At 41.1% G+C, this 24,063-nt stretch overlaps 2 protein-coding genes across 3 annotated transcripts; one reads left to right on the top strand and one right to left on the bottom strand.

Moving 5' to 3' along the window:
* Positions 1-439: 439 nt before the first annotated feature.
* On the bottom strand, positions 440-10,771 carry tas1r1 (taste receptor, type 1, member 1). Its single transcript, XM_086044507.1, has 7 exons — positions 10,766-10,771; positions 9,258-9,397; positions 8,022-8,328; positions 6,033-6,794; positions 4,538-4,759; positions 3,575-3,695; positions 440-1,921 (listed from the first exon to the last, which is right to left on the bottom strand). The coding sequence occupies exons 1-7, from the start codon at positions 10,769-10,771 to the stop codon at positions 996-998; spliced, it is 2,484 nt and encodes an 827-aa protein (XP_085900633.1). The 3' UTR covers positions 440-995.
* Positions 10,772-14,830: 4,059 nt separating this feature from the next.
* rprd1b (regulation of nuclear pre-mRNA domain containing 1B) lies at positions 14,831-22,753 on the top strand. Of its 2 annotated transcripts, none has more exons than XM_086029478.1 (8): positions 14,831-14,973; positions 15,338-15,565; positions 16,296-16,425; positions 17,576-17,709; positions 18,001-18,119; positions 19,497-19,623; positions 20,483-20,658; positions 21,214-22,753. In XM_086029478.1, exons 2-8 carry the CDS (start codon positions 15,415-15,417, stop codon positions 21,361-21,363), a joined length of 987 nt encoding a protein of 328 aa, XP_085885604.1. In that variant the 5' UTR covers positions 14,831-14,973; positions 15,338-15,414; the 3' UTR covers positions 21,364-22,753. The 2 variants fall into 2 exon arrangements, with proteins under 2 accessions (XP_085885604.1, XP_085886279.1); XM_086030153.1 differs by having other exon boundaries at positions 14,839-14,905.
* The last annotated feature ends 1,310 nt before the right edge of the window (positions 22,754-24,063 follow it).

Genomic DNA, 24,063 nt, shown 5'->3' on the forward strand with positions numbered 1-24,063 from the left:
TTTGATTCTAAAGAAATGGAACTCTTTTTGCCACATTATTTGCTTCAGTTCATTGGCCATTGTGCTGCTCCTTCTGATGCGTGCGCGTTGGCAACCTGGAGGCAGCATAATATAAAGCACACACACTGTCAATAGATCAGTTTTAATAACTTCCAACAAGGAAAAACAACAACACAGTTTCCCTCTTGTATTAACTTTCATAGAGCTCGTACTGAGAAAAAAAATAACTAGCCAAAACTCTACTGAAAAAAAATGGGATTGTTGAATTTACTCCATTTTATTTCGTTAAGTAGACTTTCCCACTATTCAAAAATGTATTTAAATCCAGATGATTCTATTGTGTGAAACCACTTGACAAAATAAAATGGAGTAAATTCAACACGCCATTTTTTTTCCGTGTACTCAAGTGCACTGTAGAAAAAATTGTTGGATGAAATCAAAATTTCAAGGCAGCAAACTTAAATAAAATTTTAAGTTCAGCAATTCACCTCAACGTTTTAAGTTTTGCTTTTGTGAAAGTCGGCTTTCTCGCATTTCACAACAAGAAAATACGAATCTTCAGTACCTTCAATGACAAAAATGCTGTGCATCATTAACTCAATTTTATTTCGTCAAGTGCTTGCATGAAATACAATCATCTGAATCAAGATATATTTTTAAGAAGACTATACATCTACTTTAAAAATGTATCTGGATCCGGATTATTTTAATTTGTGCAACCACCTGACGAAATTTAATTTGAGTAAATTCAACCGTAATTTTTTTCAGTGTTGTTTTGAACCCCAACTTAGAGATGTGGTTGGAGCAAACAGCTCAGGCTCACTTGCTTTGTTGTACCAACTCACGTTGTTGCCATAAATACCTATCAATCACTTATATTCAACCTTTTGTTTTTATTTGTGTTTTTTACAATGTAGAGTCACAAAGTATTTGTACTTTGTTTTTTTATCCCAGCAGTGTTTGTGAGCTAAATAGCAGAGAATATAATTTACCAGTCATTGTTTACTCATGGTGTACATCTGAATGCAGTTTTGGAAATGAGCAGTAGTGTTCATTTGCGGCCTTAGTATGATGATGTACATTTTGGGCAGGAAGTAGCCACCCAGGACGGCCAGAACGCTGAAGAGTATGGCAAATACGTGCGCAGCCATGGTGAAGGGGCCTCTGCTGACGAGGTAGACAGTGAAGAAGCTGATCCAGGAGATGAGGTAGACCACGAGACTGAAGGTGACGCACTTGGCCTCGTTGTAGTTGGCCGGCAGGTCTTTGCCCATGTAGCTGAAGGAGAAGCAGACCATGCTGAGGAGCGACATGTATGCCAGCTCCACGCCTGCACCGAATGACAGGGTGTTGCTACACTCCAGGACAATCCTGTCCTGGTAGAAGTCCACATCCTGGGACGGCTCAGGCGGGTCAATGGCCACGCGGGTCACGGAAATGAGCAAAGCGATAGCGGATATGATGAAAATGGTCACCTCGGGCCCTTGTTTTTTGGCCCACTTGTCGTAGGCCGGCGGCAGCTTGGAGGCCAGCTTGAAAATGCAGACCACCTGCAGGGAGCGCACGGTGATGCAGGCCAAACACACGCTGAAGCTGAACGTGAACAGCGGCTGCTTGAGGATGCAGGCCACGCGGGACGGGGGGCCAAAATGGCACAGAGAGCTCAAGGCGGCGGCGGTCAGGGCGGCTAGCATCAGCAGGCACGTGCGACCCCCGGCTGATTTGGCCACGGGGGTGTGAAGGTGGAGCAGGAGGATGGCCGCCGAGCTGGAGGTCAGAAGGAGGCAGAAGGCCAGGAAGAAAAGCAACGCCACGGCGAGGGGCGCGCCCCAGGCCAGAAGCACAACTCTCCGGTCCTGACACTGCTCACTGCTAGCAGGAGCCCACTGCTCGCGCCGACACGGCTGGCATTGGGTGGATTCTGGGAACAGCAGATTTAACATCAGAGACGATTCCTCTCATTCATGTCCCCGTAGACAGAGCCACCCAATCTCTTTGGTCAGTCATTCTCAAAGTGTGCTATCAAACTGGTATGATTACCACTGTTGGTACGTGGGCTCCCTCTAGTGGTACGTGAAGAAATCTTACTATTTGTGGGTATTTCAGTAAAATTACAAGTATTTGGGCACTTGGGACTTTCAGGGAGTATTCAATAGATTTTAAGAGTATTTTGATAACTTAGAGAGTATTTCTCCACATTTGAGAGTATTTAGGTAATGTTTTGATTGTATTAGAGTACATTTAAGAGTAATTAGTTAACTTTTAGGGAGAGTTTGGTTGGTTGGTCGATGGAAGGGTACCTCGGCTGTAGGCGAAAGGTGATAAACGGACTGCAAATTTTTTGTAAAATGCCCAGCTCTGCAAACAACCATTCACACTCTAATTCACACCTAAAGACAGTTTCGTTTTTAATGAATGTATGCATGTTTTTGGAATGTGGAAGGCAACCGAAGTCCCCATAGAAAACCCATGCTAGTGCAGGGAAGACATGCAAATGGCATACAGGAAGGCCAGAGCCTGGATTTTAACCCCCAACCTCAGAAGTATGAGACGGTTGTGCTAACCACCTATTTTATTCCTCATTTTGTGGTTCTTAATGTCCATCCATTCATCCATTATCCAATCCGCTTCTCCTCACAAGGGTCGCGGAGAGTGCTGGAGCCTAATCCAGCGGTCTTCGGGCAGTAGGCGGGGGACACCCCAAATTGGTTGCAAGCCGATCGCAGGGCACACAGAGACAAATTGATTCTTTTAGTTCTGTAAGGTGACCTTGACTGATATGAAATCTGCCCAAAATAAAATGCATTCATACTAGTATTTTTTCATTTGTAGTGTGGGCATATATGTTTCCATCCATTTGATTTACTACTTCTTGTCAAGGATGATAGTTACGAGAATGAATTATTATTTTATCATTAAAAGCATATTTTCCCCATGATTGACCTGGCCAATGTGTTGGTATTAAAAATCAAACACGACCCGAAGTTTGCCGACCCGTTTTACTCCGGTAGGTTATTGTATGTCATTGCATTTATTGTTGCGGCACGGTGGTCGACTGGTTAGCACGTCCGCCTCACAGTGCAATGGGCGCGGGTTCGACTTCAGTCGCGGCCTTCCTGTGTGGAGTTTGCATGTTCTCTCCATGCCTGTGTGGGTTTTCTCGCACATTCCAAAAACATGCACGGTAGGTCAATTGGAAATTGCCCCTAGGTGTGATTGTGGGTGCGAATATTTGTTTGTCTCTGTGTCCCCTCCAATTGACCGGCAACCAGTTCAGGTTGTATCCCGTCTACTGCCTAAAGATAGCTGGGATAGGCTCCAGCACGCACCTTTGTGAGGATAAACCGATTGGATAATGGATGGATATACGTATTAGTATTTAGCGCTACCTGCTGGTCGACCTAAAAATAACAGTACGGGTAAGTCTTGGGTTGACAATGTGTGGTTCCCTTTGTCCTGTGTAGTAATTATTAAAAAAATTAAATAAAATAACAACTGTGGGAAAAGCAGTGGATTTTTTCATGACTGTCTTGTCACACTGGAGTGGATCAAAAATGGGCATCAAGATGTGTACCATTGAGGTTGAGGAAGGTGGCGGCAGGGCAAGACTGGCAGTCGAAGCAGCAGGCGTGCTGCCCTCTCATCAACTTCTTGTAGCCTTTCGGGCAGGGCGGAGAACAGATGGACGAGGGCACCTGGACACAAGAAACGGGAGGCAGAAAGACTGTTTTACTTCTCCTGTTATGTTGTGGGTCAGAGTGACCCATTGTTAAAATTAACACTCTTACAAATATATTTTAGAATATTTTTTTTTCTTTCAGATGGGCTTGTTGATGCTCTATGATGATTCCAACACAGAATCTCCTGGTCATGAAGCAGAATTGCAAACCACTAGTCAACTGTGCTGACAAACCGCCATATCTTTAATGAAGAAAATCTATTGGGTAACTTTTAGGGAGTATTTCAGTAGAGTTAGGGTAGGGGTGTCAAATTATTGCATTAATTGAGATCAATTAATTACAGGCTGAGTTAAAGCGTTATTTTTTAAAATTGCATTCATCTCATTTTTAAACTCTAACTTTACTGTTTCTGTATGATGATGAGATCCATTTTGATGTGTGGGGCTTGTGCTTGAGTTGTTGGGGGTATAAAAAAGAATCGTCAATGTCACACCCTAACGTGGACACTGATTGGCTGCCATTGTGTTTGGCATAGGTCCCTATTGTAGGCGCGAGGGCAAGTTCAGGAGCAGAGAGAAGACGTGAAAATGGAGGAGCATGTGAAAGTTGTTGGTCCGATGAATGGTAAATTTAAAAAAACGCCCTGACGGCACTATTGATAAAGGCAGAGTAAAAGTAATATTTTTTGAAGTGGTAGCTTGGTGTACAATGTTTGTGAACTATTGATCGACACAGGTGTATCCTCACAGAGGTGATCATTAAACTCGAAGGTAACTAGTCATATCTTTTCGGAGAAAATGTTTCTTTGAGGGTAGCCTACCACCCCAGTGTCAAAAAGCTACAATGGAGAATCTTACTGATCTGGGCATCGTCTCAGTGTTGTGCCACTCGATGGCGTCTTCATCAAGTGTAAGCTGAAGGGGGTCTGGGGTGAAGGTGCCCACCACTCGAAGGGACCATTCCGTTCTTCTCCAAATCCACGTCACTATATCATATCCAGTGGGAGGGTCGCCGTTTACGTCAAAGTACACAGAGGTGTTTTCCAGAGAGAATCTCGTGTCTTTGAGTATGGGCAGGAGCTGAGTGCAAAGAGGGAGAGTTTGTGAAGAAAAGTCCTTGGCCTGTGTTCGGAATCCATCGTGTTCATCATTTACATTTAATGCCCAAAAATGGCTTGCTGACACCCAAAGATGTGAACACTGGTTGCTGTATTACAGTATTTATTTGCATACCGTTATAGTGGATGTTGCCTCCAGGTGTCAGGGAAGTCAACCCCAAAATTTTAATTAGAAAGAAATGTTTTCGATTGACTACCCCTTTAACTTTATTGTATACTGGTAATGTGTCTTTTTTGCATGTTGTAATCTTTTATTATAGTTCATTTATTTAACATCAGACGAAGGCATTGCTGATGAAAACTAGTCCTTTCTCCCTTTTCAAAAATCAAGAATTTGAAGCACTCCCTATCCACTGTGTAGTGCTGTTCGAATGTGCAGACAGTATAGGTTATCGCCAATATCAGTGGTGTAAGGATACTACTTTGACATTCTTCCCCCTTGATTTATTTAAAACCAATCCATCAGTGTGGGTAAATGTACAGTATGCAAAGCAATAGTATGTTTTTGTATATTATGTATACTGTACATTTATTTTAAAAAACACACACAGCTTGTTGTTATTGATTAAAAAGTCAACTGTTATTCAGGATTTTTCTTTAGCCAGCAGTCCTGTATCCGGCAAGAATAAATCCGCCCCTGTACTGAGTAACAGCAGAATCACATCTCCACATTCAGAAACAAAAACAAGAGCAATCTGCAGTAAGATCACCTTGATAGGGAGCAAAAGGTGGAGCAAACATCTGCCATTCTATAGCATTTTTGCACAATATTGAGAGATGTGATGATGTTATTTAAGGGGTAGATTATGTCACTTAAATACCCACTGACGGCTCAGGTCTGACACTAACTGCCGGCCACTGATAAATTACATCAACGAAGTGACTGGATCTGTGACTTTCCTTTGTGTTGGAATACGTGGCATTGAGCTGCTCAATAGCAGCTTTTCGAAAAACTTTAAGATAGGCTGCCATAGACGGGCTGACGAATAGCATCAGTGTTGCAATGTTTTGACCCCAACCTGTTTATTTGTTCAATATGGATTACCAAAGAACTTCCAGTTGACATGAATCTGCTAAATTGTAAATAAGTGACAGCATTGACATAATTAGCGTTCAAAAATGATTTTTCATTTGACTGATAAAAGAACTATATAGTCCACTGTGGAAAAATTGCTATATTGTGATTTTTTTTTGGTGATTTGCCCTTCATCTTGGGCAAAAACTACAGAGCTGACCTGCCAAGGATGCACCGTCCTTTTTTGGCACTGTCCAGTATCGCATTGAAGAGCTCGGTGGAGAGCATGGGCAACAGCATACACCGCTTTGTATACGTTGAAGGAGGAGGTGATGTCATACTTCTCCAAGGTGAAGTTGTTCCTGGCCAGGCTGAACACGTCGGTGCTCTGCAGACAAACACCACCGGTGACGCCTGAACCCGCCTGAGAGTCGCCGGGACGCAGCGAAGCCTCCACGATACTCCTCTCAAACGTCCTAAACCCACTTATGGCTGCGTTCTTGATGACCACGCCGATCACAGTCCCAACCGTGTGTATCCCGGGGATCCCGGAAACGCGGGTAGCAGCTGACCAATCCTCCGTGCCAATCCACACCTTTCCTGTCACGTTGCCTTTGACAACGAACGGGAAGAAGCCACTGAGTTTGGACTTACTGGAGAAGAGCACAATGGTGTTGACCTTTGCCCTGAGTATGCCCTCCACCATGCTCCTCATCAGGTCGGCTGTCTCGCTACTGTAGGCTGGAATGATTCCCTGGTAGGCCACACAGATGCCATGGGCCGGGGCCAGCTGGGCCAGGCTCTGCATGCCATCCAGGCCGTAATCGTTGTCGCTGCCCAAGAGAGCGATCCAGGTCCAGTTGAAATGAACCAGCAGCTGGATTATTGCCTCCACCTGATTCTTGTCACTGGGAATGGTGCGGAAAAAGGATGGGTAGAGGACCTTGTTGCTCAACTTTTTGTTTGATGCTTCGTAAGAGATCTGCGGTAAAGAGAATACATACACTGCTCACAAAAAGTAAGGGAAATTTGGCTTTTGGGTTAGGGTTACATTTCTGAATGAAGCTAAAATGCACAAAGCCTTTACTGGTTAACTTCATTTGATCTTCTCTAAACATTTAAATGCACGTGTCCAATTGCTGAATGTTTCAGTAAAACGGTGTTCTGCCAAATTGGTGTCCTACCACATTGAAAGTTCTTACCGAAGGCTGAATTGACAGCCTGTTCTCATGCCAAAATATGCTACCCGTTGCGAAACTTCCTACCCATGGCTAATTTGACAGCCAAAATACGGCCGTGCGCTTTCAGCTTGTTTTGTTTATATACAGACTTCTAGGTAGAACTTTAAAAAATCCATTAAGAAAATACTTAGACGGAGGCGCAAGGAGGTAGGAGGTCCTGACGTGGTACACATACACTTCGTGATGTATGTGGTCAACAGATCAACACTATGCTCAAAAGCTACTACGAGAAAACACACGCCAAAAGTATTTTTGAGGCAACGAAAAAGTCAAATAAGACTCAATAAAAACGAAAATAGGAAGTACTCACCACTTAACCAAACGTGTGACAGGTAGGACTAAAGTCCCATGAAAACACTGTGTTGTGCGCATGCGTGCACAAGCGTACTGGGCATTGGTAGGGCGTCTCAATGGGTAGGAAGGAATTTCAGAACAACGGTTCAACACATTTTTACTAAATGTTTTAAATACAGAGTTGATGTTAAAAGTTCTTTCATGAGCTTTGTCCTGGTCTGCTATCAGGGTTCCAACTTCCGATCCCTTGAGTTTTTCGAGATGCGAGCCTTCATTCAGACAATTTTTCTTTTTTTTTCTACTTTGACTTGCGAGTAAAACTCTAGATAGCGCTGTATGTTGATAGTACAACTCTCTCTTTATTTTTTAATGCCATGGGATTGACCGACAACCCCTGAGCACGCTACTGGTAGCTCATGATCGACGTAAAGGGGAGCCCTACTCTCTATCTGTGTGTCTGTATGATACTGCCCCCAGGTGCCCAAGGCGTGCAGACCAGAAGGAGCAGCATGATGTCCATTGAATTGAAGCATTCAATGAACTTTACATTCTATCTATTTATATCATGAAGAAACACACTACAAAATGTATGGGGTTTTTTTGTGTGTGTAGGCAGCAGGAACCAATTAATAGCATTTCCATTCATTTCAATCAGTTACGCTAATATAGTTTACCTGTGGCATGAGGTAGGCCCCCAGTAGAGCGGCAGGAGTGAAAGTTTTGCTGCTGCTGTCGGGCCCGATGACAGCCAAAGTCAAGTTGGCAAAGACTGGTTCTACGTTGGCAGCAAGGCTCCGGTACTGATCGGCTAGTATGTCCAGGGTGGCCAGCACACTAGCCGGAACAGAGCAAATGTCGTACAGCTGGTAGCCCAGTGAGACTCCTGGCAGGAGGTTGTGTGCGCCAGTCTTGTTGTTGATTTCTTGAACGGCAAATCGCATGGCTTGCATCATGTGGAAGCCATGCTTATTGTGGCGACCTCTATAAATTAAAGATAAATAAATTAGAATAAAAATTCATAGGCTCGAGGGGTTGAATCATGTTCTCAACATGCTTGCTTGGGTGTTATAAAAACATTAACTATGGAGATTAATTAAAATTTCATAACGCACTAAAAAAATTAACTCAGTTAACTCAGTTCTATTTACTTCCTGTAGCAGCTGATCTCTGCTCACTGTGCAGCCAAACTTCGAGGAGAGTCACTGTCGCAAAGACAGACTTTAACGTAGTTTTACTTTAAAAAAAGTTGCTTGACGGCTCATTGGAGAAATCCAAAAATAATTTGCACACTTTGCACAGCCAAATTCAAATACCATATTAGTTGTATGTCTTTGGTGTATCGTTCAACTGTTGTACTTCACAAACGAATCGTATTCAAGGATCAAAGAAAGCTATTAGAACAGTCTTTGAATCGAAATATACATTTATTTTTTTCCCTTATTAATTCCAAGATTTTACTCAAGTAAATAACTACTCAAAGCTTCATAAAAAATGTAGTTGAAAAATACGATTAATCGCGATTAATCACGAAAAATATTGCGATTAATTCTTTTTAAAAATGTAATCGTTTGACAGCACTAATATGTTAATATATTTATTCATTTATATTTGGCAAATGGCAGCACGTGGCCCGCAGTTGCCCATCCCTGATCTAGATGGTAGTGCTGAATATCTTCAGTAGATATACAGCTCTACATTGTACTGGAACATGCTGGTAAATGTATCAGACAGTCAATAAAATCACAGTATGGGTTCACTGATTAATTCACTGAAGTTTTTTTCAAACGTATAATCATAATACAACAACCAAAAAACAAAATAAAAATCTTCATTCTAAATAAGGTATTCCATTCGAAGACTAGCGGTAAAATGCAACCCAACAATGGATGTTATTGTTCCAGGAAACTCACTCATTGCATGGACCCAGGGCGGGCAAACCAGCACTTGGGCCATTGGTGTCATGGAGAGGAAAGAGTCCAGCAATGGAGAAGTCACCCTGAAGTCGGAGTCCTTCTCCCTGAGAGATGTAGTCCAGTTCGCCATCAGTCACCTGCAGTGCCAGGCAACAAACGAAGAGACATAGAAGTGTCATCCACATATCAACATATGTCGAATGCAAAAAAGGCTGATACTCAGCTCATGCAAGCCAGGGTGTGAGGGGATGTGTTCTAGGTGTGGATTTAAGGCTGTGGGATGAGAGGATCACTTTTGTGTTTTAGGGGGAGTAGTCTGCATTTGCATGTCTCATTTGTTTGTTTGAGGTGTATTTACCTTGTCGCATGAATGCCATAACCAGTGAAAAAGGCCATCTCAATTGTGGTTTTTGAAAATGGCACATTTATTGTTTTTTGTTTTATACAATACAATACAATTTTATTTATGTAGCGCATTTCATAAGAGCCAGAGCTGTAACAAAGCACTTTACAAACAGTAGACAATAAATAAAGCCAATAAAAGGCCGTAATACACAAGTATGAATAAATATAGATATAAATAATATATAAGATCTAAATAAAAAATACATAAACAAATAAAGCCAATAAATTACCGGTAACATAAAACATAATTGACACCTGGAGAAGAGCTGATAATTTCAGGTCTGATCAAAAGCCAGAGAATAGAAAAGTGTCTTCAACCGGGTTTTTAAAAAGGACAGAGAGGGGGCTTGCCTAACATTCAATGGAAGGTTATTACAAAGGGAAGGACCAGCAACAGAAAAGGCGCGATCCCCTCTGAGGTACCACTTTGTCCTCAGCACCTCAAGCAGCGCCTGGTCCACAGACCCGATGCACTGAGAAGGTGCGTAGGAATGGGGGAGCTCGTAGAGGTACGCCGTGGCCAGGCCATTTAATGATTTGTCAACAAATAGGAGAATCTTAAATTGAACCCAAAAATTCACTAGGAGCCAGTGAAGGGATGTCAGAATTGGTGTTATATGCATGCTCCATCTTCCGAGTTCCAGTTAGTAGACGGGCAGCAGCATTTTGGACCAACTGGAGACGTTTGAGGGAGGACTGGCTGACTCCAAAATAAAGGGTATTACAGGAATCTAGCCAAGATTTAAGAAAGGCATGGATGACTGTTTCTAAGTGCTGATGGGAAAGGAAAGGCTTTACCTTAGCCAGCTATCTAAGGTGAAAGAAGCTCGACTTTACAACAGTGCTGATTTGCTAGTCCAATTTAAGATCACTGTAGATTTTCAAAACCCAAGTTTAGTTCTTGATGAATGAAGCCTGCATTTATTCTGCATGAGAATGATCTTTTTCTGGATTTACTTGGCTTAAACATCTTGAAATAAACATTTGAAATATCCATTGTGAAAATGTTTGTTTATGCATGTCTAGTTTGCATTGTGGCTGAAATTTGAAGCTTATTTTTTCAGATGTGCCTGTTGAATTGGCAAAAATTTGACTCTTACCTGCATCCAAGCCACAGTTATTATGTTTGGACAGCAATACTATATATTTTGTCAACCACAACATTAAGGATGCAAATCAGCATGCAAATGTTTGTAATGACATTTTATGGAGTGTACTTGCAACAAGCAAGCTGTCGCAGAATTATATTCATCGTATCATGAATTCATATATGCAAAGATTGAAAACACAACATTCTGACTCATACGACTCATATTTTGTTGGAAAAGCAGGATCAAATACAAATATGAAAGACAATGAAGTTGTTGTTTTCCCAAATTGTTGAAAAAACATTAAATAATAACAGAGTTTACACTGCAACACACACTGATTAATACAATACAAATAAAAAAACAGTAAAATAATGAATAAGTAAACAGAGAGATAACACCGGTGAACTCAGTTTTACTATTTTTTTAATCCGAAATGTATGTTAACTTTTACAGATGATTTTTGGGGGGATTGAAACCGAATCTGCCCTTGGGTTTTTTTCTAGCATAGCTGCATGCCATAGTCTCTCATTGGTATAAATTACAATGCATGGTAAAATCTGTATTGTGCAAGCTTTTATAAGTCAAGCTTAAAAACAAAAATTGAAAAGGACTCAAAAACTGGATGTGCTAGTAAAAAAGTAAAAATATTTTTTTTAAATCAGTGTCAAAAATATGTTTAAAGAAACATTGCAATCTCTAATTAAAAATTTGCTGTTGACTGGTGTAATAGTCCTAATTTTAGGAACCAAATTATGAGGGGGAACAAAAAGATTAAAACATAAAATTAGCTGCAGATGGGCACTTTACCCTATTTTGCAGGTCCGTCCTCCTTCCTCAAGAACCGGGTCGCTGCAGCAGTGCAGAAGCTACCTGCTGACAAAAAAATGAAAAAAGATGGAAGAGGTACCTCTGTGCAAGTTATCACTGAGGGTGGAAAGATTTGCGTTGTGAAGTGGCATGACAATAAACCGGTTTTGATGATGTCTGCTGTTCATGCTCGAGAGCCAGAAGACACCTGCCAGAGATGGGACAAAAAACTGAAGCAATATGTGACCATTTCACGATCAAGTACCATTCGTGAATACAACTCCAAGACAGGTGGAGTTGACCTTGTTGATAGAATGATGAGTTACTATCGCATGAATGGCCGAATAGACACTGCAGATGATAATGCATTTTACCGATCTGGCTTCAGCCAACAGCTGGTTACTGTATCGCAAAGACCTCAGTGTATTTGGCACTTCAAAGAAGAATATCATGCAGTTCCTTGAATTTCATACTGAAGTGGCTATGATCTTCTTGGGTCAGCATGACAATGACAACTCTGGCTTTGCAGAGCAGGAGGATGACCCACATGTTTGGGAGCAGGGAAAAAAGTGTCCAGTGACTGTTGTCTCAGTCTGCAGGAAGGCTAATGCACATCTGCCAGAGGTTGATAAACTTGAAGGCAGCGCGCTACAGAGTAAAGTTTACAACAGTAACAATGCTAAATTTAAAATGTTTACTTTTACAGACATGTTTTCCTGCGGCACTTAAAATGGGCACAATTTATCATTTAGTTTTTACTCAGGGAAAATGCTGCTCTGTTCAGACACCAAATACAGACTTTTGCACATCATGACTCAACTGTGACTTTATTTATTCTATGGAAATATAAAACGAATGTCCACATATGTGCACATCATTTTTCTCAGAAACTATCCATCCATGCATTATCTATAGGCCTACCGCTTATACACACACGGGTCGCGGTCTCAGAAACTACATCATGTGAAAAGATAATTCTTTGTATTTATAGTCATTAGGTTCCAAGGAGCCCAAATAACCAAGAGAAATTAAAAATGCAAGCCATGGAAGAGTACGGGTCTTAGGAGGATATATATATATATATATATATATATATATATATACCTTCATGACATTACCTTCATGTTCATCACTGGGCACATGGCGAGTAATTAGTTGGCAGCATTTTTAACTTATGTACCCTCCAAATTCTGAAATTCAGCATGTGGTTCTAAGGACCGTCAACACCTCATTTTGGCAATAAAATGAGCACTTTTGATTTTAATGCTAAATGTACTGTTTTCTATCTATGTACACATGCTCAAAACGGTCTGTGGTAGCCACGTTGTGCCTGGCATTGTTGAGTATTGTCAACAACTAAAACGTCACTGCCGAAACGGTCACTACCGAAACGGTCACTACCGAAACGTTTCGGTAGTGACATAATGGTTTCGGTAGTGACAATATGATGTTTCTTTTTGAATAAAGTAAGTTTTAACTAATATAATACATAGATACATATGTCATACATAGATCTTTCTGACTTTAACAATATTCTATTCCATATTTTATCTTAATTTGAAGGGACAAAAAAAAATGCCAAAAAGCCTATCAGAGACAGAGTACAGGTGAAGGGTTACAATGACCCAGTGAAATCCAAAGAATATTTAATAAAGGAAAGAGAAAGAAATAAGAGATGGAAGGAAGGAGGAAAGCTGAAGTCTACCAATGAATTATCCGGCAGAGGGCAAAGGAAAGTCAGAAGAGCATGGAGGAAAAGACAAGACCACCGGATGTTTCTCAAAAAACAGAGAGAGAGGGAACATACATACAGGGAAATGTATGTTACAAAAATGTTTGTCATTCCAATTCAATTTTCATTTGGAAGGTGAAACCACAGTTTTTCAATGAAGAGCCCTGTGATGGACAAGTGACCGGTCCAGCGTATACCCTGCTTTTGCCCTAAGTCAGCTGCGATCAACTCCAACCCCCCGCAACCCTGAATACAGCACAAAGCACTAGAAAATGGAAAAAATAATATTTCATCAGTTATAATACACGTAAAAGTTAAAATGTAGCAAAAGTAGTTAAGTGATTACAATGCTACCCTCACACAAAGTATTACTGCAACAGCAGCAACAATATGGTCATTATTGAAATGTTGCAGTCACTACCAAAAAAAATGATGTTTTAACAAAAATAAAAAGTATTGAATTATCAACCAACCATTTTTGATAACGATTGTTTAAGCGTATGTTTGTTTTAATTAATGATGACTTTTGAAGTCAATATGATCAACTTTCTACATTTTACAATGAAAAATAGCGTATAAATTTTGATTTATTTCGGAAAAACTAATATTAAATTTTGTAAAAAATTCATTTAGATTGATTTTGATGTCAAAACCATGTATATTAATTTATAAAAATACTCTGTAGAGGGGGAATGGAAAAAAATATGAATCGGCTCGTAGAATTATTTTAATTCTTCTGTAATTGTGTGTGTGACACGGTAGTCGACTGGTTAGCATGTCCGCCTCACAGTTCAGAGGCCGTGGGTTCGATCCTGGCTCCAGCCTCCCTGTGTGGATTTTGCATGTTCTCCCCATGCCTGCGTGGGTTTTCTCCGGGTACTCCGGTTTCCTCCCACATTCCAAAAACATGCATGGTAAGTTGATTGGACTCTCTAAATTGCCCTAAGTGTGATCGTGAGTGTGCATGTTTGTCTTTGTGTGCCCTGCGATTGGCTGGCAACCAATTCAGGATGTCCCCCGCCTACTGCCCGAAGACAGCTGGGATAGACTCCAGCACACCCCGCGACCCTTGTGAGGATAGGCGGTATCGATAATGGATGGATGTAATTGTGTGTTTCGGTAGTGACACATTTTAGGGACAGGCAAGATATTAGGGAAAAGCTAGAAAATACTATTTGAAAATTTACTGTACTTTTACTGTACTTGTGCGCCTTAGATATGGTGCAACATGAATACAATAAACGTTTTTCTGAAATAAAATACAAATTCCACACATTTTCCAGAATGTCCCATATACAGTATATACATATATAGACACACACTGTATATGAAGAGCGCGTGCGAGAGAGAAAGAGAAATAGATTGCAGTTATATATTTTTTTCAGGAGGCAAAACGAGGAGACGACTGTCTCCGCCAGTAGAAAATAGGAAAACAATTAAAAACGAAAAGAAAAGTTAACAACGTGTGAATGAATGAATGTAAAAAAATGATCGAAAAGGAGGAGTTCGGCTGCTAATGACGTCACTACCTCGCGACGCACATGTTGAGGTGAAAGTGCAAACTGCCATTTTTTTTTTTTAATAATTCTTCCTGATTAGTTCAGATAAAGGTAACGACCTACTAGTCGCTCCACCTTGATGTTTACCGATTTATTAATCCCGCTGTTGTGCCGAACAGGTATTCACCTCTGAATTACAGAAGTTCTGGCATTTCAACTCGGGCTAAAGCGTAGGCTAGCTCGTAGTATGCGGATGGCTACTTAGCTGTCGCTGGCTAAGTGTTAGCTGTGGCTGTAAACAAACACTTGAGCTATTGAGCAAACTGCTTTCTTAGAGCCAACTCATAAGCTGCACGTTTGTTAATTTTACTCACACCATTCCCGTAGGTTAGCGGCTAGTATAACGTCATAACAGTGATTTGTTTTAGTAGGCAGCGGAAGGACGCTCCTTTTGGGGGGGGGGTGTTTTTAATCTTCATTGTACTTGCGTGAAGTGCAACTTTAGTTTTGATGACAGTGACTTAAGTGGTTTCCCCCAACTAGCTTGAAGCTCCGTCAGTTTAGAGCGGAGTCGTGGCAAGTCTGCTCCCAAGGAGACACGCACCAGTACACGGACGGACATGTCGTCGTTTTCCGAGGCGGCCTTGGAGAAGAAGCTGTCGGAGCTGAGCAGCTCGCAGCAGAGCGTCCAGACTTTGTCCCTGTGGATCATCCACCACCGCAAACACTCGGGCCTTATCGTCAAAGTGTGGCACAGAGAGCTGAAGAAAGGTGAGGCAGAATAATCAAACTTGGAGGTCTTATCATTAAATTCCACGTAGCCAAACATTTACCCATACCAGTACAATAACAAGTATCTTAAAATGTGTTTCTTTCTTTTTTTAACCTTTTTTCTTCATTGGATGAACATGATTTTGGCATATTCCTCACACTGCAATAAATAGTAGGGCGGAGCGATTTTGAAAAAATAATTGTGTAGAATCTACACCATCTACACTGTAGATAGACCAAATATTGTTGCTGGTGATTACGACTGACAGTCGAGACCTGGGTGTATTGTGATTTAAACTGATGTGAACTGTTAATTTGACCATATAATCGGTGTACTGTAGTCCCCTGCATATTCGGTTCAGTATTTCATGGATTCACCTGTTCATGTTTTTTTATGCTCTTTCTGAAACGCTTCAAGATGTCCTGTTTCAATAGGAAAGTAGTACAATAATCCATGGAAGTATGTTCAAGTAATATGCCCTGACTGAGAGACTAGCTTTATGTCGGGGAGCAGCTAAATTTAGTCCGGAAGTTAAGGATAGTATCCGCCATGTGCGTTATTATTATTAAATCGAATCATCCATAAGCCATTTGGTTTTAAGGATAATGTTGTATGATGATTTTGAAATGACGGCGGTGTGCCGTGAGATTTTTTTAAATGCAAAATATGTGACATGTCACACTAAAGGTGTGACAATGTTTTCAAATGTAATTTGTTGTTGTCCTGCAGCTAAAACCAACAGAAAGCTGACATTCCTCTATCTGGCCAACGATGTCATCCAAAATAGCAAAAAGAAAGGACCTGAATTCACCAAAGACTTTGAGACGGTCCTCATTGATGCCTGCTCTCATGTTGCCAGGTACGTGGGGATAAAAAACTTTGTAACTCTAAAGAATGATTGTTTTTGTTTGTTTGTTGTTTACTTTAAGTTCTCGTTAAAAAAAAATTACGTTTGATTTGAATTCAGTTAGGATCGAAACTGCAAAACAACAACATGCTAAAAAAGGAACTACACAGAAGTAATATTTAATGAAAGACTTAAATAATGCAATAAAAGTCCCAAGACACTAAATATGAAACAATCATTCAAACGTGTCGTATTGTGAATGTACTGGTATGTATGGTGTGTATCATGAATATACTGGGCCAGTGCCGGTTCTGGCAAGGCCTCCATAACATGGCTCTAGACCAGGTTGGCAACCATTTACACTCAGAGCCACTTCGACCCGGTTTCCACGGAAAAAAAAAAATATATATATATATATATATATTTTATTTTTTTTTTTTTTTTCAGGTGGCAAAACGAGGAGGTGACTGTCTCCGCCAGTAGAAAATAGGGAAAGAAATTAAAAACGAAAAAAAAAGTTAACGTGTGAATGAATGTAAAAAAAAAAAAATTAATCGAAAAGGAGGCTAAAGAAGATAAAAAAGTTTATATCGTGCCATTCCTATCATTTCTATCGGTATTTGACCTATTTTTGGCAGATTTTACATATGCCGGATTATGACAATGGTAAATAATGACAGACAGCAATGAATTGAATTGCTGGAGAAACGCTTTAACTTTCAATATCAGTACTAGACAGCTGCCAACAGGTTTACAAATGTTATATAGCAGTTCTACTGGATGTATTTATAATTTGATACTGCCCAATTGTCAGTTTAATTATTTTTATTGTATTCATCTCTCTAACATTTATCTTCATAAACTTGAACAGGGGAGTACAATTCCAGTCCTCATGCAGCCCACCTGATTCAAATGATGAGAAACGTTATACAGCTTTTGCAGATCTTCCTAATTATATGATCATTTGAATCCGGTGTGTTGCAGCAGGGAGACAGAAAACATGCAGGATACTGGCCCTAGAGGACTGGAATTGCCCAAGAAGAAACTAGAACTAGAATGTCTTCAAGTCTCAATGGGACAGCTTTTCATGCATCGTACACTTTGAGCACCTGTCTCGTCTTTGCTGTTTGTTCTTCCACTGAATTCCACTGTCGTCTTGCAGTGAAGTGGATGAGAGCTGCAAAAAGCACATGGAGAGACTCCTAAACATCTGGAAGGAGCGCAACCTCTACAGAAGTGACTTTATTCAGCAGCTCACCCTGGCCATAGAAGACTCCAACAGCCCTCAGCCTACAGGTTGTCATATAATAATAATATTAATAATAATAATATTAATTAACAGTGGACACGTTTGTAAACACAATACACCAAGATTGTGAGTGAAACACATTCCCAAAGTTGGGGCTGTTGCCGGTTTGATGGTTCACATGACATTTGCCTTGCTGTTGTGGACTCAAATCCAACCAGGATTATGTGTTTAATGAAATGGTACACGCCTGTTATCGCACAGATGCGTACACGCCAATTTCTCGCCACAAGCACATCAAGCAATGGCAATGACTAATAGCTCTTCTGTGGTCTTGACAGTAGAAGAAAAGAAACCGGTGAAACGAACCTACCAGAAGATCCAGCAAGAGGAAGAGGAGGATGAGGATGACGACTACAGAAGCATCAGCTCTCCTCGCACCACATCCGCTAATCAACTGGTAAGAAGGCAACTCTTATCTAATATCCTTTATTGGTACTACAGAGGGGAAAGTTTAATGAACTTTTCTTCTACAGTGCATACACTCATACATGGATAATGTATCTATTGAATGAAAGGGGCCCCTTGTCATGCAGTGGCGTAAATATTTATGCAAGATACATAGAGGTTTTCATTTACTTTATCGTGAAGAGTACCAGACATTCATTTCAAAAGTGGCGTTTATGTGTAAAAATAATTTGGTATGGGTGGAGCTCGACATGCTCATGTCATGCTGATTGCTGAATGCTCAAAATGTCCTCCATTAACCTTGCAGCATTCCTCAAACCTTTCCAGAACGGTATGATGCGCAACACTACACAAATTTTACTCTGTTTATTTCAATAAAAGATACTGGGATTACCTCCCTTAAATCATAGTTGTGTAAAGCAAGGGTTACATTCCCACAATAGGTGTTCAAGGCAAGGCAACTTTCATGGAAAACCTGAGGTCCCAAATCAAGATTTCACACCAAGATTAGGGTTCAAAGTGGTTTTGAGAATAGGGTTTCTAGTCAACAATATATGTGAGTTGACCAAGTGGAGGGACCCTTTTGCTCGCTATGCGCAATGGCAAGTCCAGTCCTGTGCGTGTCCCTTTAACCCATTAAGAGAGCGCCTGGCTCAACATCTCCCCAAAACCTAAGGGCGACTATAGAATCGCCCTCTTAAGCCTGAGGTTCGTGCAGAAATTGAACACCTACAAAATAATTGAGATCTCAGTCCCTGTAGCAGATAGAAACATCATTCCAAATGAATTTGAGAGCTTGGACATTTGGCTTCCACACAGGCCCGAGTTTATTTGTATTTACTGTTTCAATCAAAGATGTAAAAATAAAGTGTCAGTGCAAGAGAAGGACTATTTTTCATTAGAAAAATTGAGTGGTGATTACCATCCTCTATTCTGTAACAAAGACGTTGCTATTGTCATTGTCTACAAACATAAAGCTCAACCATATATCACGTTCGATTGGTTCCACTGGTTCGAAGTCCACAAGCACATCTTTTTCACTGCCGTCACTTATTTCAGAGGTCCCGCGATCGTCTGCGCCGCCATTAATGCCCGAAAAAATTCCGGGACATCCTCCGCGGTTTCACCGTCACATGTATCTTCTGATGCATTTCATTGGCTAAGAGACCGAGAATTGGATTAAAAAAAAAAGAAAATGACGTATCCACTCGGTTATGCGCTCCCGGCTTTAATGGGTTAAGAGGTAAGTATGATAGACAGTACTGTATTGTACAGGTAAGCCTATTTGCTCCATGTCCTGTGTTCCTCTTTGGGTTTTTTTTGTTTTTTTGGTCACTGTTTCCTCCTTTTTATTGTAACACACGCTCAGACAGAGGAGCTGGTGAAAGCACTGCAGGACTTGGAGAACGCCGCATCAGGCGACGCAGCTGTTCGACAGAAAATCGCCTCGTTGCCGCAGGAAGTCCAAGACGTCTCGCTTCTGGAAAAAATAACCGGTAAGTTGAATATGTTTTCCTCTTAAATTTCAAACTGCAATACAGTGGATCCCTGGGATACGTTCTAGACCCGCTTGTTTATTATTATATAAAACGTTATGTTTTGTTTTTTTATATAACTTTTGCCCGCCCGCGCGCTTCTAACACATTTAAACAGCACTTGGTGTCCTTGAGCAAGATACTGAAGCACCAGGCCCCACATGACCCTGGGCATTTTCCTTTTAGTTTTGTCTTCAGCAGGTGAAACGCCTGTTCAGTCGGATTCAGGTTAGGTCATTTGCTTGGCCATTGCAGAACATTCCTCTTCTTTGCCTTTAAAGACTTCATTCTGCTGCTTTTGTCAGCAGTCACATCATCAATACATATAAGAGATCTAGTTCCACTGGCAGCTTTCCATGCCCATGCCCATGCCATGACACTACCACCACCATCCTTCACTGAAGAGGTGGTATGATTTGGATCTTGAGCAGCTCCTTCCCTTCTCCATACTTTTCTCTTTCCATCATTCTGGACATTGAAAGCCCATTTACCACTTTTGTCTCATGCCACGACAACAACAACAATGCCACTCACTGCCATTGACCAATTTACTTGTCTTTTCACAGTCCAGCCATTCAATTCCAGGAGCTTATGTATATATTTAAAAAAAAAAAAAACTTCAAACGTTAACGTAAAAGAGGGTCTGAAAATGTCTGGCAGTGAATGAGTAAAACACATCATAGAAGCACACACGCAAAAAATTGCAAGCCTGTGACAAGCGGAAACTTGTATTGAGTTCCATTCCATAAAATCTGAGTATAAAGATAAATGGAATGAATGACAAACTGAGGTACATGTCCTCACATATGTCCCCCTGTAGACAAGGAGGCAGCAGACAAGTTGTCCAAGACAGTGGACGAAGCGTGTCTTCTCCTGGCCGAGTACAACGGCCGCCTGGCCGCAGAGCTGGAGGACCGCAGGCAGCTGGCTCGCATGCTGACTGACTACATCGGCAACCAGAAGGAGGCGCTGGTAGAGAGGGAGAAGAAGCTCGAGGCAAGGCAAACACAAAAATCAACGACACCAGTCTTCTTTCCCAACCTTTATTGAGCTAAGGCACTCATTTTTATGTTAGAAACATTTCACAGCAAGCACACCACCAAATAAAAATGTTGCAAAATGTACACTACACTATAATAATGAATATCCTAGTAAATAAAATTGCTCGCAGTTACTCAGTGTGAAATAATGGGCCCGTTTTAATTGAACAGTTATTTTTATTTTGTATGAATAGCAACTTGGATGCACAGGTTGCTTGTTCCACCTGCCATCAAGTGGAAAAATAAATATAGTGTATTTTCCGCCCAAGTGAAAACTTTTGTGCTTTAAAACCTGAGCTTTTGCATATAGACTTTCCAAAACTTTTCATATAGTGCGTAAATGTGGAACGCTGTGTTTTTTTGGCCTTCCATTTGAAATGTGCATCATTATCTTATGCATTTGCCATGGCTATTCAATTTCAAGCTGGTTGATTTAAAGAACATTGTCATTCCTGTTGTCTCCCGCCCGAGCGTAGAAATAAAGTTGTCTGAAAGCTGCTGTTGTGTGCAGGAATACAAGCAGAAGCTGGCCAGGGTGACCCAGGTGAGGAAGGAGCTGAAATCCCACATCCAGAGTCTGCCCGACCTCTCCCTCCTCCCCAACGTGACCGGCGGTCTGGCCCCGCTCCCCTCGGCCGGTGACCTCTTCTCCACCGACTGAGTGGTGCAGCTCAGACCAGCTACCCCCTCGTGTCCTCCCACACCCGCCTACCAACACACACCCTCAGCATAACCATTGCAGGCTGTGTTGCTTGCTGGGGCCTGATGAGGTCAACAGGTACCAGCAGGAAGGACAAGAGAAGGGTGGGATCGTGGGATCGTGGGATCGTGGGATCGCCGTCGCGACAATAACAATAGGTTTTGTGAAATTGCAGCACTCTGCAGAGAAAACAGAGACTCTGTCAGCCTGGATTTTCCCGCTTAGTTTCCACGCCGCCAGCTTGGAGTTAGTTCGTTCCTGTTTGTTTTTATCATTCTTTTTATTTTTATTTGTAATGACATAACATGTAAGTGAATAAAGAGGTCAGGGTTAGTAGGCCGGAGTTACGGTTGTCAAGTGGAGTTCGTGGTGCCATTTCTGTTACCTGGATTGCGTATGCTTGATTGGCCTTATTAGAGCTTGTGAATACACTGTTGAGAGAATGCACCCTTGATTAGTTGAAATCAAATGTTTGTTTTTTGTTTTGTTTTAAATAGTTCAGGTGGAGGTCACAGGGACGGTGCCGCCATGGCAGATCAAATCAGACAGACTTGATTTACAAGTAGGCATTTTTCAGGTTTTCACCCCCACCGGTGCTTTATTTTATTGTATGCAATGATTGGTAATTCAGATGAAAAGATATGTGAAGGTAATTTGATCCTTTCCCCTAAAAAACAACAATTCTCAGTGGCTTCAATCAAGTTATCGTCGAGTTTTGTCTGCAGTCACAACTAATGCAACCGATGGGAATACAATCATGAAGTGCGAATGATTGAATGGAGCAAATCCTGGCCACCTGGTTAAGAATAGAAGTAATCCCCTATCCAAGTTTCTCCCAGTTGTATATTCAGACGTCACAAAACAGCCCCTGTGCATTAGGCGCGTTACCTCCATTTAAGGTCTGAGAGTGAAGTAGCTTCCTTTGGTTTATGATGTGTGACTCATTTTTCATTTTGATTGTCTACAAACAAAAAGAGGCTTTTCATGTCCGAATGTCAGGAATGTGTGCAGCTTTCACAGTTTTTGCTAAACCAAAGTCTGTGTATGTAATTTTATTTTTTAATGCAGTCAATGGTGGGCCTCCCAAGCACATTGTTGATCTCTGTAGTCAACTAAAAAGAGTCTGTGCGAAAAGGTACAAAGGCTCATGTAGCCACTGGAAGCTACGAAGGACTTAACAACAGTATGTGTCACTAGTTTAGTTACATCTGCTCTTGCCCTCACGCTGTGCAGTCTGCATTTCTTTCTGCATAACCACATTGTACAAGCCGGAGTCTACCAGTAGGGTAGTTTTATTTCTGTAATGAAAGTGATTCAATGGATGCCAATAAAATGGAACCATTTGAACAAATGCATATTTTCAAGTTTATTGAAAACCAGGTAGAAAAGAACGTGTACAGGATATGCATACAACTTTTTTTTTTAAACTGGTAATACAATGATTTCCAATATGATTGGCCCAACAGTCAGAGATGACTAGAAATGTGCTAATGTATATCAGATAGATGATTCATTTTAATGCAATGTCCCAAATAGCAGAGCTGGGTATTCCACCTATGTCATGGACCGGTCCGTCTATCCGTCAGTGACAGAAACCCATTTTGCTGACGGTTGACGAATGACGGAAATTTTTAGAAAATAAATGGATTAAGCATAAATGGAAACCCCTTTATTGAGTCCGCCATTCATCTGCAGTCCGTCATTAGTCTATTTTTTGCAGCGAGGCTTCGATGAAAAAAAGTCGAATGATGTACGACGGAAGCGTAGGGTAGGCCTACCCACGCTGCAGACAGATGACGAATAACGGACGCTCAATTTTTAGTAAAATGCCCAGCTCTGCCTAATAGTACGTATTACAACAGTGACACATTGTAACATACACTTGCTAAAAGGACTTTGAGTGAGAGGGGTCTGACTGCAGACCCTGGAATGGAACGCCCCTTCTCGCCAGGACACGGAACTGAGTAGACCGGGGCAGGGATCGAACCCACGACTTCTCGCCAGGACACGGAACTGAGTAGACCGGGGCAGGGATCGAACCCACGACCTCTGAACTGTGAGGCGGACGTGCTAAACAGTCGATCACCATGCCGCCCTTTGTAAAATGTTTTGCATAGAAATATAATGCATAGAATGTAATGCATAGAAATCTACCCAAGTGACAAAGACAATATTGATGTTGATTATTTAACAACTAATGTTTCACAGTGTTTTTGTTTTACAAATAATTTCATAATCGAATTCTGACTTCATTATTGATTTGCTTTTTAACCGATCATTTAAGTTCTTGTTTTTTTAAATGCTCGCAGAAAATCAACTTTCACGCCGTGGAATCAAGAGTTGATCTACGCAGAATCAGCACTCACTTTTTCTCTTCGTGTGTTGTTTTTGGTGCCTGTCTGTTCACCAACCATATTTTATGTGTTTATATTTGGGAAACGGATTGGCGCTGAAATAATGACCAATGTATAATTTTAAAATGATTATAAATGTTTTTTCCTGAAATGTTCAGAATATGTGGTAGGTAAGTAGCAAGTACCAATGCGACGCTTGTACTTTGTATTTTCCCAAACATTTTCATGAGTGTTTTGTTTACATCTAACATATCAAATAAAATGGTCTACATTCCAAACCAGAGGGTGGCGCCAACACAATAACTTT

This window comes from Filicampus tigris, chromosome 1, assembly GCF_054856515.1.
Source record: "Filicampus tigris isolate MCC_2025a chromosome 1, RoL_Ftig_1.0, whole genome shotgun sequence".
In the NCBI taxonomy this organism is placed as follows: domain Eukaryota; kingdom Metazoa; phylum Chordata; class Actinopteri; order Syngnathiformes; family Syngnathidae; genus Filicampus; species Filicampus tigris.

Bases quoted from the DNA above. Each gene is read 5' to 3' on its own strand.
- tas1r1 (XM_086044507.1), bottom strand. The intron at 8,329-9,257 runs GTGAGTTTCCTG...TTTAATTTATAG, and splicing joins GCCCTGGGTCCATGCAATGA to AGGTCGCCACAATAAGCATG. The intron at 4,760-6,032 runs GTCAGCTCTGTA...CTTTGCACTCAG, and splicing joins GGACGGTGCATCCTTGGCAG to CTCCTGCCCATACTCAAAGA.
- rprd1b (XM_086029478.1), top strand. From the start codon at position 15,415: ATGTCGTCGTTTTCCGAGGCGGCCTTGGAGAAGAAGCTGTCGGAGCTG. The intron at 15,566-16,295 runs GTGAGGCAGAAT...GTTGTCCTGCAG, and splicing joins GCACAGAGAGCTGAAGAAAG to CTAAAACCAACAGAAAGCTG. The intron at 17,710-18,000 runs GTTGTCATATAA...TGGTCTTGACAG, and splicing joins CAACAGCCCTCAGCCTACAG to TAGAAGAAAAGAAACCGGTG.